This window comes from Melopsittacus undulatus, chromosome Z, assembly GCF_012275295.1.
Source record: "Melopsittacus undulatus isolate bMelUnd1 chromosome Z, bMelUnd1.mat.Z, whole genome shotgun sequence".
Lineage (NCBI taxonomy): Eukaryota > Metazoa > Chordata > Aves > Psittaciformes > Psittaculidae > Melopsittacus > Melopsittacus undulatus.
Genome location: NC_047557.1, coordinates 24,564,888 through 24,584,580, shown reverse-complemented (window position 1 = coordinate 24,584,580; position 19,693 = coordinate 24,564,888). Strand labels below are relative to the sequence as shown.

At 39.9% G+C, this 19,693-nt stretch overlaps 1 protein-coding gene across 1 annotated transcript; it reads left to right on the top strand.

Annotated features, from left to right (window-relative positions):
* The first annotated feature begins 219 nt into the window (after positions 1-219).
* Positions 220-16,272, top strand: LOC101879627 (betaine--homocysteine S-methyltransferase 1). The gene is made up of 8 exons (XM_034072848.1): positions 220-338; positions 3,892-4,024; positions 7,472-7,590; positions 9,389-9,580; positions 10,182-10,329; positions 11,235-11,417; positions 14,986-15,214; positions 15,717-16,272. The coding sequence occupies exons 1-8, from the start codon at positions 300-302 to the stop codon at positions 15,889-15,891; spliced, it is 1,218 nt and encodes a 405-aa protein (XP_033928739.1). The 5' UTR covers positions 220-299; the 3' UTR covers positions 15,892-16,272.
* Positions 16,273-19,693: the final 3,421 nt, after the last annotated feature.

The following is a 19,693-nucleotide window of genomic DNA, read 5'->3' as shown; positions in this document are numbered from 1 at the left end:
CCACGAAGGAGGATGCCGGACAATCCCTGGCTGAGGGGCAGCCGCGGGAGCAACAGGGCACCTCCTGACCCCAAGCCAGGCAGAACGGGGACGAGCGAAGCAGTCCCGGCAGTGCCGGCCCCCCTCAGGGTCAGGGGCCGGGCTGGGCCGGGCCGGGCGGGGTGTTGCCCGCAGCGCTGCCCACCGCGGCCCGCCTCTTACCGGGCTATAAAAGCATGGCCGGAGAGCCCGGGGTATCCTGAGCTTTGTGCCGAGCCGGTGGGGCAGACTCTTGCCACCAGCGTCCCTGGGCGAGGAAGATGCTGCCGACCGGGAAGACCACGAAGCAGGGCAAAAGGGTAATTCTCCGCCTCTCCCTACTCCCCGTGGGCCCGTCCCGCTCCTCTGCCCGGCGCGGGTGCACCGGCGGGCGCCGGGAGAGGTGCCCCCGGCGATGCCGCCGGGCGCAGCGGGAGGCTCTGGGCCTGTTCCTGGCACCCCTGCACCACGCAGCCGACCCAGCCCTGTCGGGGCCTCGGCCGGAGGCTCTCCGGGGGGGTCTGCGCGGAGGATGGCTGTCCTGAAGAACTGCTGCCGAACGGGCACAGCCGCTAACCGCGCTTGTTAACCTCCCAGTAGAGTACTGGCTATTTCTGCAGGTAAGGCCAAATGGGGTAAAGCTAAAGTAAAGCCGTAACTGCACCTGTTCCACATGGAGCCACCCAAGACTTTTGGACCCCATTACAAGCTCGATAGATTAGACTGAATTTAATGTTCATAGAATTTTTATTTCTCTGAACACATAGACTGTAGTCACTGAAGTTCAAAACTATTTTGTGTAATATTGTTTGATATGCAAATTGAGCAGTGCTTGCAACACATTAAAATGGTGAGTATTTTAAACACTAACCAACATTGGATGGCATTTCTGCTTCCAGCATCCTTCTAACTCTTTAAAAGACTGAGATTGCTCTTCTCTTGATTTATATAACTGAATAACAACAGTGGTTGTAGTATGAGTGCAGTATCCAACATGTACATGCCTTTGCACTCTTATTTAGCTGAAGAAATAAGTCAGTGTAAAAAGTTATCTAGGCATCAGCCATTATAGCCATTAAGGTAAGCATAAGAACAATGTCTAAATCAAACCCTCTGATATATTCCAGTACTGCTACCCTGCACTGCTGCTTGGGAAAGTCAGTGGAATCATGTATTCTGTCTTCCATTCAGAAGGACACTTGTGTCGTTAACAGCACACTTCTTACTCAGAACTGGTTTTACTCATTTTTATGTGTAGCATGTAAGTCTAGAGTAAGAGAACACAAGGATATGGGAAGAAGGGTATGGTAGCAAAAGTAAAGCAGTGAAAGGGTGACTCAAAAAAGTCTTGGTTAGCTTTTCATGGGTACTAATTCTTGTTATTTAATACCAGATCTGTGTACTGCTAGATTACCTGTTAGTAAAATTTGGGTCTGCATTACACATGAGCACACAGCTCTAGGTCTTTAGGGCAGAACAAAACAATCCTGATGCTAAACTTACACTAGCTATATGCTGGTTGAGCCAATGGTATTTTACCTAGTATAGATAAAGTAAAAAAGGTGTGAAGAGATGATATCAGACCTGTAATAAAGTTTGCAAAAGAGTTATTTCTATGTTAAGCCAATCTGAAACAACAAAGTAAGATTGTATTAAGTACTTTGTGTGTTGTAGTTGTCACCTGCTCTTAGATGCCCCAATACTAGGTTTAATATATCACAGTATATTACATATTAAGATGCTATGGTGTATTTGATCGTGGCTTATGTTGCTTCTGTGTGTTAGAAGTGAAGATTATTTTGTTTAAAAAAAGCTAGAACTGTGAAGAAAAACTTATGTTAAATACTGGAAGTGACTTGTTAAAAGAAAAAATCCGTTAGTTGTAGTGCACGTACATATAATACCTGTATATGATGTCAACTGTATCTATTATTCATTGTTCAGTTAACAAGCAACAACTTGAGGCTGCTTGTGTGTTAAAGGTTTGGGTTTATGACTTCTGCACTCATCTGCATATTAAACTTATAAAGCAGGCTCTGTCCATAAAAGATTCCTTGGCAGGCAGAGGGGGCAGGGACTCAACCAGTGATCCCTTGGGTGCCTTTCTCTGGCACAATTTGAGGCATTGTTACAATTGCAAATTAGTTAATTGAAAACACAATCATTACAAAGCCTCTGACATCTACAATTAGATCAGAATTTCCCTAACATACAGGCATGACTGGTGAACATATTGAGAATTACTGAGTTTTGGAGATGGAGTATTGCCAGTTGTTTTGTATGATTTCTGTATGACTCTGCATACAGAATCGTAGATTAGTTTGGATTGGAAGGAGCCTTCAAAGGTCATAAGGTAAAAGAAAAAATAAAGGTAAAAGCTTTCACACATTATTAAAGTTATAAAGTTTATCAGGTCAGTATTTTATCATGTCCACAATGTGCAATGGGATGTGCTGCAGAGATTTGCAAGCTGGCACTTGTCCCAGCTTATCTATCTGCACAGCAGCACTGTGTATAGAAGTCCTGCCACCTTGCTGCCATTTCAGTGCCTGAGCCAAAAATGCCAACCCTCTCAGCCAGGCTATGTAGCCTTGAAGTAGCCTTACACTGCTCTGTTTGGTACTGGAACTGGCAGAGTTGATACAATTCTCCCTCTTTTGGAAAAACATACTCATGCCATCTAAAGGGTGGCATCAGTGTTTGTCTTTCCTGGATGTAAGGTGTGAGATAACTGAATTAATGCAGGAGAAATTATCAAGAAAGATAATCTATTAAAGGTTGGAGGCTAATTATTAAACCCCCCTTCCTCTCAGTACTAAAACCACATTCAACTCTACAACCACAGAGCTTCTATTTTCCTACTCTTGGAAGTATCATCAACTGAAATTCTGCTGTGCCACCAAGAAAAGATAACTATGGAGGAAAATTTCAGTCTTGCCTTTAATTAATGCCTTTCCTGTACCCATTACATTTGTTGATGTAATAGGTCTGCATTCATCCACTTTTTGAAGTAAATAGGACTAATTTCTCCAGTTGTATTACAACCATAATTCTATTTAGTGTAATAGTAAGGTACTTTTTGAAAAATTTGAACAAGCCAATGAAGCAATGAAAACAGTACAACAAATATGTATTAGGTGCAACCACTATACGTTGTTCTCATTTTTTTTAATTTTACATAAACAAGCCTCATACTCCCTTGCATTAGGAAGTTCAAGGCAGAAGCAAGGTTAATCACAGGGGCTGTAAGGTCTGTAATTTGGCATCTTAGAATATTTCAGGGCTGTGCAAAACAAGCAGGATTTTCTTTAATTTCTTAAGTCTAGGTAAGCAAACCCAGGCCAGTAAAAAGTCTGTCAGACAATGGAAGCCAGCATTTTGAGATGTTTTATTTGGTAAACAAATGTGACATGCTTAACTTTTCTGTGATACCTGCTGTGCCATTTTGTGTCACAACCTACTTGTGCTGAGGCTGAAGGAGCAAATTACCTGATGAAAAGGTCAGTGATACTAGAGTTTCCTTTTAAGAAGCTTCTCATGTACTTTACAGGGGAATCTGAGAAGGTATTTTATTTTCATAGGCATGGAATTAGACAATTGGCCTTAGTTCTGGGGACTGTATCCCTGGAATAGGATAAAACTGATGAATAAAAAAATCTTACATAATACATACAAACATATTAAAACAGACCATCTATCTTTAAAGAGAATTTCAAGAAGGAAATTTATTGCTTTTATTATTATGGCAAAGATGGTTTTGGTAGCCCACAAATACTTGTCTGCTTTGCAAATGCAGGAAATGGCAACAAAGACAAATGAAGCCCACAGAATTGAAGAACTGTCATTGTTAACCTGCCATCCTGCTTTCTTCAGGGCATTCTAGAGCGCTTAGATGCTGGAGAAATTGTGATTGGAGATGGAGGATTTGTCTTTGCTCTTGAAAAGAGGGGATATGTAAAAGCCGGGCCTTGGACTCCTGAAGCAACTGTAGAGCACCCAGAAGCAGGTCAGTTTTACTTTGAAATGGTAATCCTGTAATGAATGTAAACATGGTTGACTAAATAATAAATATATAGGAAGATACAGTAGGATTTTAAATAGAAGTGCTACTTGACACTGTTAGCATTGCACTGTTAAGAGCAGCCTAAGACTATGTAGACCAAATGTTCATCTTGGAGTCATCCTGGGTTGGAAGAGACACTGAAGATCATCTAGTTCCACCCCTACTGCTATGGGCAAGGGCACCTTCTACTACACCAGGTTGATCAAAGCCTCATTCAGCCTGGCCTTGAACACTTCTAGGGATCTTACCCTTTTTTCTTGCTCAAATGCTGGCCAAAAGCAATTGGCTGGGTAAGAAAGAGTATGAGCAGTGCAAAAAGTGTAGTGGTACCTCTCCAGGATGCTCTCCCAGTCTTCAATAATTTGCAATGCAGTGACTTTTTGACCCAGATACTGTATGTTTGTATTTAACACCATTCAATGGTTTCTGTCTCTTGGATTTGTCTAGTCTGTCCTTCAGCTGATATACAGCTTATCTTTTAAAGTTTCTTGTGAAAAAAGAATTCTCCTGTTAACTGCTTTGTTGTGTTCTAGTCATTCTAGGACTTCTTTATTGTTACAAATTACTATAGTTTGTTTATTAATTCTTCCAGGAAAACAGCAGTTTTTAATAAACAATGGAATCCAAGTATTTAATGTATCTGGCTCCATTGTGAAATGGGGAATGATAAACTTCAGAATAACCTAAGAATTGCAAGAAGAATTTAATGGAGTAACTCTCTTAAAGTGGTTGGAATCAAAATGAGCAATCATTCCATGCTTTCCAGCATAAAGATTTCAGTGTTTAGCATAAGTAATGCAAAAGAAGATGCTACTATCTATTTACGTAGGCTTCATTACAAGAAAGCATTTACTGTAGTAGTATGATGTGCAGTTAATTCCACAAGCCAATTCAGAATATCCTGGAGAACAAAAAAATTCTTTGTTCTAAGTGCTTGCCCCTTCAGATCAGTCACTTCTCTATTCAGGGGGAGAAGGAAGAGGAGGGAAAGGAGGAGAGTGATTTTAGCCCTCATTATTACACTGCTTTTTGCACCTTAACTATTTATTCACCATAATCCTTCTCAGCCTTCATGTGTCACTTTGTGTGGCATGCCTAATTTAGGATCATTAACAGCCTTAGATAATGCAGACCTCCAGCACAGGTTTACAGGGTGATGACCTAATTTGCTGACTCTCATCTCCCCCTGAAATAACACATCATCTCTCTCTGTTTTTCACCAACTCTACCTTTGTCTGCCCCTACAGATTCCATTTTACAAATCACAGCACTTACTCCATGCTTTTTATTTTCCTTTTGCTTATTTATTTTGTACATCAAGAGCCTTGATGCTTTCCACATGTCTTGTCAGGAAGTGTAGATTTCAGTTTATGGGGAATGCAAGACATGGTCTTACACAGAGACAGTTGCAGATGGTTTGAATTGGCTAAATTGGCACACCAATTTGCTTTAAATGGGTGATCAGTAGTCACAGGTTAAAATCCAGCCTTCTAAGAATTGCCACTGATTTGCTAGAACATAATTGCTCATGTTTGTAAGACAGTTACTCATTTTTTATAAGCCCCCCATAGGCTATTTATAAATACACCCTTCACTGGAAATGTGTTCATTTCTATTCATAGAGTGTGCAGCCTCCTTTTTTTGCTCCTCCATGCTAAAGGGTCATGTTACTTTGAAAACAGGTGTAAAGAACAGAAGGAGCAACTGGGTGGGCCAGTGGGTGTAAAACCCATACAACTGCCAGACTTTTTGTCCTTTGTAAGGAAGAAAGAAAGGAGAAGAAGGGAGGTTCTGAGAATGCAGCAAGGAATGAAGAGCCATTATATCCATTACAAGAGAAAAATTTTCAAGACTGACAAGTTTAGAAATGAGATCTAAATATTTCTTCTGAGCCTAATCAGATGTTGCTTTGTAATGATCAGTATGCATAGGCACATACGAAATTTAACCCTGGTAGTTCAGGCTGATTCCAGGGACATTTTGAACTGTAGCTAAGCTATAACCAATGTTCCTGGGTAGGTCTTTGTGACTGCTGGGAAAAGCAGCATTGTGTTAAACCACAGTGCTGTGATTTAGCAAGACTGAAATTAGAAATGAGGTACTGTACCAGTAGAGAAAAGCAAGGGATACTACAGTATTCTTTCAATGAAAGCAGACCTGCTTGCATGTATGCAGATTGACTGTAGCAACAAAAACTCCTGTTAGAGCTTCTCTGGCATAGAAGGCTGTATTTGTTTCAGCGGAGGGGAGTAATTTTATTCTTATGACACACTCATGCATTTCCCTAATGACACAGATTGTCTGTAGACAATGAGATATAATAACCCTGGACTTCAGGAAAGGTTTCCTAAACATTTGCCGCAGAAACCTCAATGTTCTCGTGTCTGTGTATGGTATCTAGGGAATAAATTATTCCTGTACTTGCTATTTTAAATCTGTTCTACATGACCATTAGTGTGTTAGAAATCATTATAATTATTGTTCTTCAGGTGTATATGTATAAAAACAATTGACATATTCTGTTCTGTTGCTGCTGTGGCAATTGCAGTGTACTGTTTACAGCCATGAAGGCACAACTACCATTACAAAGCCTGCTCACAAAGGCCACATATAGGAAATTTATGCATTAAAAGTAATGTCAACCTGTCTTTTAAAAGAAGCATTGGCTCTGTAGTAAAATCATCATGTTCAGACTTATGAGAAGAATTAAGTTTCTGTTGTGATTCACTTTTCTGGAGCAAGGAATCATCTTCTAATTAAGGGTTTATTTAGGAAAACAGCTTTGGTTTTGCCTGAGTAGGCTCAGCTACAGTTTTGTAGGGGGACAAAAACAGAAACCCCAAAACGGAGATGGTAATGGAACACTGTATTCTTTTGTATAAATACCATCTTACCTTGTATTTGTTGCTACAATACTTTTTTTCTGTTTTCTTCTTCATAGTCCAGAAGCTAAGAAAATATGTCTTTTTCATTTTATGATCTTTTTGTCTGCTATTCCTTGTTATGCTTATATGTTCTTTTGTCGGATGTCTGCTTTCCCTTCCTACATCAATATGCAGCTCTAACAAATGAAGTTGGGAGGCCTGAAGGACTGCAGAAAGTAAAAGACAGGCAAGGTGACATGTAAAACTGAATCTGCTGATAAACTAAATAGAAATCTTCAGTCATTCCTACCAGAGATAAACTAAGGAGAAAGTTTTCTACCTAATGTTCTGAGAGGGAGAAGAAAGAACTTTTACACAGACTGGAGTACTGCTTCTACTTTTTCATGATGGCTCTTCTAGAAAACACTTATTTACAGTAACATTACTTCAATAAATATTTAATTTTGGGATAGCAACAGTAATAACTGTAGCTAACATCTCTTCTTTGTCTCTTAATTCTTTGCAGTTCGTCAGCTTCACCGTGAATTCCTCAGAGCTGGATCCAGTGTTCTACAGACATTCACCTTTTATGCCAGTGAGGACAAACTAGAGAACAGGGGCAATTATGTAGCTGAGAAGATAAGTGTGAGTAAAACTCGGTTTGGATGGAGATACGAAATAAATGGATTAATTTCAAAAGGCTTAGCAGAGACATTATCAAGTGCTTTCACAGTTTGTCAAAACAGTTTTGGCTGTAAAGAATTACATGATGCAATTTCCGAGTGTGGAATAGCAAGAAAGACAAACACTTTTTTTTTTTTTTTAAAAAAAAGAAAGAAAAAAAAAAAGAAAAAGGGCAAGGCTAAAGAGAGGAAGGAGGATGTCCACATTGTGTTTTTTCCATCTGAGGACATTTGTTTGCTGGAGTTTTTGTACAAATTATATAGGGAGGAATAAATGCACAGAGAGCACAACTGGTGAAAAAAACAAATGCTTTAACACCCAGCAAAACAAAAAACTTTAAAATGCTGAAGAATCCTCGACAATGAGTAGCTAATGAGAATGGAATGTTTTTTAGAACCCTGTCTTCAGTAAAGTAACAACTTAAAAATCCAAGGTATACACAGTGGTTAGTATCCCCCTTTTTATGTGTAAGCGTAATCTGTTACAACAACACAAGTACCATGCTTCTATTTTCTTACCACCTACACAAAGGAGTTGTATAATGTTGGGTGTGTTCACTATATGAAGGCCTCAGCTCCACTGGGACTTCTGGCACAAGCATTTCTAGATAGCTCCTTTGAGACTAGAAAGTTTGCCATTGAGTATGCTCTCTGATCCTTCCCCCTTTAGTCCTATTGTCTGTTTCAACTTTTGCAAAACAGAGAAGATTCTCCAGGGATCAGGGAAGACAGAATATCTTTGAAGATATCCCAAGCCAGAAATCTAAACAATCTGGACAAGAGGGAAATACTTGAGGCTTAATTAAGAGATCAGACCAAAATGTCTTATGATCAAATGTATTTGAAATGCTGCACCTTCACATTCACTAGATACAACATCGAAATGTCTGAAGTGGATGTCCTAGAAACACAGCACCTCTGGAACAACCCATGCTGCAACTCTTGCTGCCATGCAAAATTATAAGAAGGGCTGTGAAAGCACCTGATACAGGGAATGCATTGCAGCAAAGATTTAAAGATTGATTAACTGCTAGTTCTAGAAGCAGGCTCCTCAAGGCTTTAACTGGTTTATGGCTCCATCTCCCAGGGTTCCCAAATGTGTACAAGAGCACAAATGAAAATGGAAGGCAGTCTGTCAGCAATAACCCTAAAAATCAAGTCATCCTGATTTACGTAGAGAGGGAATGTCTTTCAGTCTAGGTGATTGATTAATCATGTGCAGTTTCAGTTTACTGTTACTGAACTAGTAAATTTAACATCAGACAATATTTTTTAAAAATGCCTTAAATAGTTCTGTATGAATATTGTATCTTAAATTTTGTAAATTCTCAAAATACTAAAATACGTTATAAAAAAAGACAAATCAATTGAAATTACTACACATTGTTTTCCACCCATAAAGTGTCAGAACAATATCATACACTTAAGTGTAACTAACTCATAAGAGGCAAAGAAAATTCCACTTAACATTAAGTATTTGCTTTTCATAGACTATTAATATAAGATGCATTAAAGGTAATATGTTTTTGTAGTATCTGATAATATGATGATCTAGAGGTGGCAAGATATTTGTTTCCTAGTGTTTGCTGGTTTTTTGAAAGATGCTGGTCTTTCTGATCAATGTTATTAAGAATCCATTTAAATTATAGAAGAATATGAAGAAGCCATTATGGATTTTGACTCTTTTTGTACATTCTGTGCTCTGAAGTTACACAGATATCTCTGACCAGGTAAAACTGATATAATCTATATTTATACAGTGCCAGAAAGTTAATGAAGCTGCTTGTGACATTGCAAGAGAAGTGGCTAATGAAGGTGATGCTTTAGTGGCTGGAGGAGTCAGTCAAACACCATCATACTTAAACTGCAAGGATAAAGCAGAGGTTAAAGCAGTCTTTCGACAGCAACTAGATATCTTTATGAAGAAGAATGTGGACTTCCTAATTGCAGAGGTAAATCTGTAAAAAAAAGTACATGCCTTTAATAGGCACAGTGTTACTACAATATGTCTAGTCTGCTTTAGGATTACAATTATTGCTTCCTCCTTTAAAATTTTTTGTTCTGCTTTTATTCCAGTAGCATTAGGTATTTTTCTAAATGCACAATAAGATCTGCAAGCATCCTAGAATAGGAACCCTGAAAGCTGAATTTCTACCTCAGTCAAATCGAATACTGTACTGGTATGAGAAGGATAGATTAATGTGATCTTGACTAGTTTGTATTTCCTCTTATACTGTAACCAACCTAAGGTGACTTTTCGTATGAAAATAGTTCTTGGGGGATTAATCCCTGATTAACCTCCTGTATGGGCATTCTTATTGTGAAACAAGAATATAACTGTTTTTATTTAGTTTTACTTACTGATTTTAAAATCTTTTTTCAACTGTGAGGTTAGTAAGTTCAGTTGAAATCACTAACTGAATTCAGTGTAACTCAGGAAAGAATCAAGTTGTATTCTCATGAATTTGGTGAATTTGGGATTAATGTATTTATGCTTCATCTCATAAGCAATATTAGTAGAAACAGAAGTAGTCTACTTTTAATTTCTTTCAGTATTTTGAACATGTTGAAGAGGCTGTCTGGGCAGTTGAAGTTCTAAAAGAATCTGGAAAGCCAGTTGCAGCTACAATGTGCATTGGTCCAGATGGAGACATGCATGGTATTCCACCTGGAGAATGCGCTGTCCAACTGGTAAAGGCTGGTAAGAACCTGTTTCAAGATGCCCTTTAGAAGTATGGAACAAAGTAAAGTCCTTAAGTATTGAGATAAATGTATGTGTATCTCAGATAGCTTTCCAATTACATCTAATGAAGTTCGGAACACGTAGGAAAGTCTTTATGTGTATTTTACTACAGGAAGCTTGTAAAAAAATAAGAAAGAAATGAAAATGCAGCTATGAAATCCCTGTTAACCAGGCTGGTACTGGAACCAGTAGCCGTAGCCTGCTGATACTATATAGAGCAATATCCTTCACCTACTCAAATCTGATTACAAAGCGAACTGCAAATTATGGAAACATAAGCAGAATCCAAAGACACCTTTGATTCTCTACTCATGTTTCTAGAAAAGCATGGAGCACAGTTCAAAACCATGATGAAAGAATAAGAGGATGAAAAAATTTTACCTTTTTTGCCCATCAGAGGCTGTATTTCTGCCAAACAAGTGGAAGGGCAGAAGAAATCTATCAAGGGCATGATGAATGATGGTGCAGGAGTTTTATTATGTCTGTTCTGAACTATTATTTCCCTTTGGAATTAGACTGAAATCCAAAGGCAGAAACTGTGTTAGGAACCTGCTATTTGCATATGTGCCTGTACATAACCAGTCTTCATTGATGAAGCACGGATAAGAAATGTAATGAGGGTGGGAAATATGTTTCATCATCAGGAAGATAAAGAGGAGTGCAACTGAGATGTAAATGGCACAATCAGCCCCAGGATAGGTGAGACTTGCTCTAGCCCAACTGCCTTGTTTTCATAATGCTGGTGTATGTTGGTGTAATGCTGATGTAAAGATGGAGTGCTCTGCTTCTGGACTGCTATGGCTAAGAACCTTCACCTCCCATTTCCTGGAGAGATGTGACTTGAAGCTATTTTCCTCTCCTAGGTGCTTCTATTGTTGGAGTCAACTGCCATTTTGATCCAGATACTTCCCTGGAAACCGTAAAACTGATGAAAGAGGGCTTGCAGGCAGCTAAACTGAAAGCCCACCTGATGTCCCAACCACTTGCTTTCCATACACCTGATTGTGGAAAGCAGGGTTTTATTGATCTTCCAGAATTTCCCTTTGGTAAGACAAGGGTATCTTTTGTTTTGTTTGTTTGCCTTAATTTGTTTGTTTGTTTTAATTGTCTATGCCTGTTCTTTCCCCCTACTCCCTCCCCACCAGCTTTTAGTACTGCTGAAGCTGCAAGGTGTCCTTCTATACAATAAGATGAGTCCAAATTATCCTGTCTGGCATTTTCTACACCCTAAACTCCATTAGAAAATGCAGCTCTTCCTTGTGCTATTGAGTCATGTTGAGGAAAGCTAGGAACAGTCCAAAGAAATGAACAAGAGCAAATATACTAAGAAAACCCCAGTGTTTGGGTTATGATATCTATCCCACCAGCCCTATAATGTTTACCTCTGTAGGGGTTTAATGTACAATGCATATGCAGAACTGGATATAGGTGCATGATTATTGCATTCATAATGGTTCAGTCATGCAAGTGTAACTGTCTAATATAAGTGAAATGAATAGAAACCAGAAAAGGGAATATATTCTTTGATGTTGCTAATAGGTTAATTCAACATATGTATGCTCAAGAATAACTGTACAAAGACTGAAAGATTCAGATGCTTGTGTATTTAGGGTTATTTCCCCCTGTGAGGCAGAACATCACATCTCTTTGACATGAAAGGATGAGACAATAAAATCAGCCTAAACATTTTAAAATTGGTTAGAAAAATGCTTTAATTTTCAGTTATCATACCCACTTCTTTTCAAAATCAGACTATAAAGCAAGGTATTGAAACATTTGAAATCTGAATTTGTAGCAAAAAGAAAAAAATAAGATAGATATGATTTTCAGGAAGAGGTTTTTTTTTTTAATTCTCTCTTCACATAACTGAAGTAAAGAAGCATGAGCTTGAGGCATTCATTAAATGCTAATAACATGTCTGAGTTCTGAAAATATTCTGGGATGTTTGAAAGTGTTAGAAACTCATTTATCCTAGTCACTCCTATGTGTAACTCCTGATTGCAAGCAAAAGAAGTATAGAATAGATGCAGTAAGTACTCAAGTAAATTGAAGCATTCATTCTTTGTGTTGTTATGGTTCTTGAATTCTATTTTATAAGCAATCTGTATGAGATTTCAGCTTTTAGAAGTTTCATGAGTCAATTGGAGAAGGCTGGTTGTGTGAATGCTTTCCATACCCAGAAGGAGTAACTGATCACTTGATGCCAGACTTTCAGTTTGGTAAATCATTGTTAAACTGACCCAGTTAAGTCTGGGTTTTGTGGAAGGCAATATGCACAACAGGTTTTTAGATATTTTACATATACATAACCTCCGTACAGGCCAACAAGATCTCAGTCTTTAGGGAAGTGTTGGTTATGCTGTATTGGCAAATTCCAGCACCTAGAAGCCAGCAGTATTTAATTATCTGTAGAACTTTTTCCCGGGTTCTGTGTTTTCCCTTTTGTGTTAGTGAGATGTCACCAGTTAAGCAAGTACAATGTTTTAGAAATGTCCCAGACATTCAAAGCATACTCAAGTATTTCAAGAGTAAATATATAGAGGGGCTAAACCTGGGAGCATGTTACAAGGTTTTTATAAAAAAAATTATATAAATTTCCATCTCTCTTTACTATAAATAGTAGCATAAACTGTTAAGCTATAGATGTTTAATTCTGAATAAAGCCAAGAAATGCATTGACAGGCATGGAAAATAGAATGTTAGTCAATTTTGGGAAGGTGAAAATCCCATAAAGTGCAGTCTATATGTCAGCTTCTTTTCGTAAAAGACTGCTGGTTTTCAGTTACCACCTCTTAACCACCTATGTGGTCAGTTCTTATGGCAGGGTCTGTCCTCATTTCTTCAGAGAGATTAGCTTGTTGCTCTCCTTACACTCTTGAAGCACAAGGACTGATTCATATAATCATAAAATGGTTTGGGTTGAAAGGGACCTTAAAGATCATCTCAACTTGCCTAATAGTTCTCGAGTTCCTTGTTTCCCTTTGTAAAAATGGGTGCACTGTTTCCTCTTTTCCAGGCACTGGGAGCCTCGCCAGACTGCCATGACTTTACAAATACGATAGATAGTGGCTTAGCCACTTCTTCTGCCAGCTCCCTCAGAACCTGATTTTATCAGGTTCTACGGACTATGACAGGGTGTGTGATGAAGGCAGGGAAGCACTCTGTACTGTCCCCATGAAGTTTAGTTGCCTGTAACTAAGTTGTCTTACTTACAAATTGAGTGCAAGATGTTGCCTGCTTACTGTTAATCATTTTGTATCAATTTTGTATTACCTTTTTAGTGATATATGAGACACAATGAAATGATGAATTGTGCTTCTGATACTTTTTCTCATGTCTACAGGACTTACTTTTGTTATATTGTTTTCATCTGTTTTTTCTTCTGATATTACATCACCTACTTTTCTTTTGTCCTGTCATTCCCTCTGAGACCAATAATTTTCTGCTTAAGAACATTTCACTATTTTGTTCTGCTTTTTATTTTCTGAACCTGTTTCTTAACTACCTATTCAACTTAGAGTAGATTTGCTTTTTATCACCTTCTTGCATGTTAAGCATATTTGGGAGAGGACACAGGGAGAAGAAGACCCTTTCTGCTGTGTTGCTGAAGCCTTGCTACCTCACCACAGCTCCTTTGCCCAGTGGAGGGCTCAGTGCATAGACATCATGATGCACTTGCCTGATAACCATGCTGGTTCATCACCTGCAGATGTGCATAAAGAAGTGGGAGACTTTTCATTCCTTTACTCCTGTATTTCTAATCCTTAAAGTTTTTTCTTTCCAGTTCTGCCACGCTTGTGCCTCTTCCCTTTGATGTATATTTTAACCTGTTCTTTTCGTTTTCTGTTCCTTTCTTTCTACAAGTCCTCTCAGCTCTGTTATCAATCCCTCTGCTTACCACAACCTGCAACAGGGAGAAGGGTTCAAAATAAAGGTTACGTCCTCACTTATCTACACACAAAACTTTCCACAAGGAACAAAGTGGTTTTAGGCAGCAATCTGCTTACAGCTGGAATTATAACTAAGTAAAGAATGGACTACAAAATAGCTACAAATCCCAGCTGTCAGTGAAACAACTGGCTGCTACTAGCTGATCATGGGAAAAGTGTACTAAGTATTCCTGAGGAATAACGAGCAGGCTTATTGCTGTTGCAGGTAGGCTGATACCTTCTCCTTTCACAGATTAGAGTACTGCAATCATATTTCCCAGATACTGATCGTTTATTAGAGACTCTTCGGAAACATGGACATAACATTGAAAGTACCCGAATGCTCCAGCTAAGAACTCTGGCACAATAGCAAGCATGTGAATTACAGCTTGGATTTCAGAAGTATCAGAAGTATTTCAGAAGCTTAGTATCAGAAGATAGTAGGTGCTGTTTTGCAAGGTGAAAAAAGCTTACAAGCATAGCCCAGCGGAGCACAGCAGAATCTGAAAGCTAGACTTCTGAAAGTTTGCATCATTAATTCTAGCTCACACAGTTCAAATGTGTGTACCTACATCTAGAACCAGTTTTGCAAACAATGTGCAGATGTTCCAACAACATGATTTCTTACAAAAAGTTGTGCTGAAATGGAACATGGTGGGAACTTAATATATGAATGTCTTTGCAGCTTTGGAGCCAAGAATTGTAAGCAGATGGGATGTTCAAAATTATGCAAGAAAGGCCTATGACTTAGGAATTCGTTATATTGGAGGTTGCTGTGGATTTGAGCCATATCACATCCGAGCAATAGCTGAGGAGCTGGCTCCTGAAAGAGGATTTTTTCCAGAAGCTTCTGAGAAACATGGTAGCTGGGGCAATAGCCTGAGCATGCATACCAAACCCTGGGTCAGAGCAAGGTATGTATGTCTGACCTGGAAAGCACACCAACATACTCCTTGCAAAAGCTGATATTGGTCCATGCAGCAGACTGGCTTAATTGATTTGTAGGTCTAAATATTACTGTAAACATTATATGTGTTAACAATTTTGAAGAATTAAATCTGAGGATGAAGGAAAGGGGTGAAGGGGCAGTAAGAGAGGTGCAGAAATTCTCATCCATCTTTAAACTGAAGATTTGATCTGAATTAATGTGGAAGTAATTAATGACATTTAAGATTGAAAACTGTGAAACAGATCCTAATGGTGAGTTTCTTACAATGTTTCTTTCATGAAAAGATGCTTTTTAAGTGTGTAGCATTTCATTGCATGTTTTCATTCACACTTCTGTATCTAAATACAGAAATATGTCAGTCTGTGCAAGTTAGGTGACCCTCTGCAATGGTCATTTAAGCCATATTTCCTTTACTATTGTAAAGTGCTGGAAAGAAAACCACCCTGATTTTCCTTTTCTTTCTTTAGGGCAAGAAAAGAATACTGGGTGAATCTGAAGCCTGCTTCAGGCAGGCCATACTGTCCTTCAATGTCAAAGCCGGATGGCTGGGGAGTGACCAAAGGATCCAGGGAGCTAATGCAACAGAAAGAAGCAACAAGTGAACAACAGCTGAAGGAGCTCTTCCAGAAACAGAAGTTCTAATCCACTGCCTTCTCTGTTAGTTAGGTGCCATTAATTGGGTAGACACAGAAATATGTGAAAAGTAATAATTGGCTTAATCCACCTGTGAGAAGAGAAAAGGCCTTCTATAAATACAGCTGTCAATGGACTTCCACTCCTGAGTCTGTGTTCAGTTTAGGGTTATGTAGGAGCTTCCTCAGACCTCAAGGTTTGTTGAGGACTACTTCAGGGACACACAAGCTGACAGACACACAGTTATCTGCAGTTGCTTTCTTTATTTCAAAAGAATAAAACTGAAATGGAAAATACATCTTACATTGGAATAAAAAAATAAGGAGAATGAGATCTTGCAGGAGTTTCTTATATAGAGGAGAAAGGTTCAGAGAACTTCTAATAGAGAAAAATGACAGGTGAATGACTCTGGGTTTATCTTGAGATACCATGTACACAAGATTTACTCATCTGGAGACTAAAAAGCTTTAAAAATTATTCTGAAATTAAAACAAATTAAAGTTAATATGATGGAAGAGTATTGTATTATCTTCATACTTTAAAGCACAAGAGCTCAAATGGAATAGCACACCTTTAGATCACACAACTGATTTTCAAATTGATCCAGTTGATTTCTGGATATTTAATTAGAAACACTAGTTTATCTCAAAATAGCACTTAAAATGAAGTTTCTTACAATATAACTCCTGTTAATAAGAGTTAATAAGAGAATGTTCCATGATTTATTTTTTTAAAGCTGACTCATTGACTCTAGAATCTTAGCTCTAAGAAGATACAAAATGGATCAATTCACCCAAATTAAGAATACCCATGGACATTTGTACACTGCACTTGTTGAGCAGGGTTTTCTTAGGAAGAGTATTACTACACCTGGAAACTATGAAGGCCAAATTTCCATAGTTTATTTTTGTGAAATATCATACAACTTAGAATTCTCTCTATGATATCATTCCCAACTATTCTACATTAAAGCCACTACCTTTATGAAAATATTATTCTCGAATCTAGGTTTTGTTAGACTACATTTTATGTATTAGCTTATTTCATTATTACTAACCATGTTGATATTCTGCAGTATTTAAAAATGTAACATTTAAATGGGAAATTTCAGGTATCCTTTTCAGACTGTTACAGGGAGACAGATTTTAGAAAAAAAGCCATCTGCCTTCCTCAAGCTTATAACAGATTGAAATAGTTACTAGCTGGAAGTTTTGCCTGAAAGCCAAAAGTAGACAAATCAAGACAGCAGATAGTTAAAAAAGTAGACTTGGAAAGCATAAATGTAAGTATATATGCACGACATTGAAGTCATTTCCTTCCTAAAGCCTTGTGGATGTTTCCCCTGCAGAAAGTAGGGTAATGCAAAATCTGTGTAACAAAAAGGCCAGATTTTTAATCACCACCAAAATGCATGCAATGTTAAAAACACATGCATGATAAAGTGGCTTAAAATACAAGCTACAATTGATAAAGAAGTGTTTCGAACAATCATTACCAGTTTAGGGACTTCTGTGGCAAAGGATGCAGCTTGACTATCATACTCTATACAAGCAGCTGGAGTGATCTTTTTGAAACTGGCCAAACATGCAGAAATTGTACCAGAGTGCATGAGTTGTAGCATCCTTGTAGTTGTAGTGCATCCAGTGTAGCTGGAGAGAGGATGCCTGCAACACCGGAGCAGAGCGGGGAGAGATCAGCGTCCAGGAGCTTCACCACAGCAACAAGAGCCACTGAGGAGGGAGCCTCAAGTCCTCAACAGGACTTGCCCAGGAGCTGGCAGCTCAGCCTACCCGAGGGGCTGACTCACCGGGGGGCGGAGCCAGGAGGTGTGGCACCAGCTGCGAGTGGTTAAAAGCCTACCCAGGGAGCGCGGCGACCAGGAGCGCGGCGAAAAGAGCGGGCAAACAGAGCGGGTCGAGGCAGTTTGCACGGCAGTTCGCACGGGCAGGCGAGCGGGCTGGCAAGCGGGCTAACTGCCTCATCAAGAGGACTCGCCTGGAGCTCAGGAGGGGAAGGAGTGCTTGTTTGTGTGGAGAGACATAGATGGATCGATCGACCAGACAGATCATGGTCACAACACGATCAAAAGCGGTAGTGAGTAATAATGTGGATATCCAGACTGAGCCTTCCTGCAGACATGTGGCCGTGCAGGTCTCTGGCTGCAGCGAATGCCTGAGCCTGGCACTTGTATTGAAGGGAGCCAGGGACACTGCTTGTGTTTGCTGTGAGCAAATAACTGATCTGCTCAGGCAGGTGGTTGAACTGAGGGAGGAGGTAGAAAGGTTGAGAGCCATGAGGGAATGCGAAAGTGAAATAGATTGGTGGAGCCACACCCTAAGGCAGGGGCAGAGGGAAGTGGTTGAACAAGTGATGGATCCCCTTCCCTCCTACCGTCAGACAGAAGGAGAGAACTTAAGGGACAAGGAGGTATGGAGGGAGGTCCCTCCTCGGAGAGGTAAGCGAAAACCCTTGCAATCCCTTCCTCCCTCCCAGTTGCCCTTGAATAACAGGTATGAGGTCTTGGAACTAGAGGGCCAGGTAAATGGAGATGGAGAGGTACATCTATCTAGTGAGTCACCTAGGGCTTGTCACTCATCCCATGCCTTAGAACTTCCCCAAACAAGAAGAAGAGTAATTGTGGTGGGTGACTCCCTTCTGAGGGGAACAGAAGGGCCCATTTGTCGACCAGATCCATCCCACAGGGAAGTCTGCTGCTTACCTGGGGCTCAGACTAGAGATGTTAAAAAGAAACTCTCTGATCTGGTGCAGCCCTCTGACTACTATCTGCTGATGGTTTTTCAGGTTGGCAGTGATGAAATTATTACAAGGAGGGCAAGGGCAATGAAGAGACTTCAGGGCCCTGGGACAGCTGGTTAAAGGGTCTGGAGCGCAAGTGGTGTTTGCCTCTGTACCTGTTACAAGCAAGGGTGAGATAGACAGGAAGATTCTGCAGATTAATGTATGGCTACGTGACTGGTGCCAAAGGCAGGGTTTTGGATTTTTCAATCATGGGCTGCTGTATGAGACACCTGGTTTGCTGGTGGCAGGTGGGATACACCAGTCCCAGAGGGGGAAAAGGGTTTTGGGGCAGGGGTTAGCAGGGCTTATTGACAGGGCTTTAAACTAGATATGAAGGGGGGAGGGGATTTAACTGAGCCTGTTAGGGACAAGCCCAAGAGAAACATGCTAGGGCTTGAAGGATGGTGGACTAGGGAGGACTATCAATCTGTTGTTTCATTTGTGGGAAAGGATAGTTTAGACCCTGTCCTGCAGGTGAAAAAGGGTACTAGGACAAGAGTTAGCAGAGCTAACTCACAGAGCTTCAGGTTAGATTCAAAGTGCGAGGGGGTCGTAGCTGAACTAGTGAGTTATTGTCCTACTATTAATGAAGACCAAAAGGCCTCCCACCTCCCAAGGGTGCCATCAGCGTGCTCTGCTCGCTCCCTGAAATGCCTGTACACCAATGCATGCAGCATGGGGAATAAACAGGAGTTAGAAGTCTGTGTGTGGTCTAAAGGTTATGACCTAGTGGCAATTACAGAGACATGGTGAGACAGCTCACATGACTGGAATGTGGTCATGGATGGCTATGTCCATTTTAGGAAAGATAGGTCAGCAAAGCGAGGTGGTGGAGTTGCTCTTTATGTGAGAGAGCGACTACAATGTATTGAGTTCTGTCCCGGGGCAGATGAGGAGCAAGTGGAATGTCTGTGGGTACGAATTAAGGGACAGACTGGTATGGGTGATACAGTTGTGGGAGTCTATTATAGACCTCCTGATCAGGACAAAGGAGTTGATGAGGCATTCTACA

What these genes read in the sequence shown, in the direction of transcription:
- LOC101879627 (XM_034072848.1), top strand. Translation starts at nt 300, where the DNA reads ATGCTGCCGACCGGGAAGACCACGAAGCAGGGCAAAAGG. An exon ending in ATGTAGCTGAGAAGATAAGT is followed by an intron (nt 7,591 to 9,388) that starts GTGAGTAAAACT and finishes ATATTTATACAG; the next exon opens with TGCCAGAAAGTTAATGAAGC. An exon ending in TCTTCCAGAATTTCCCTTTG is followed by an intron (nt 11,418 to 14,985) that starts GTAAGACAAGGG and finishes ATGTCTTTGCAG; the next exon opens with CTTTGGAGCCAAGAATTGTA.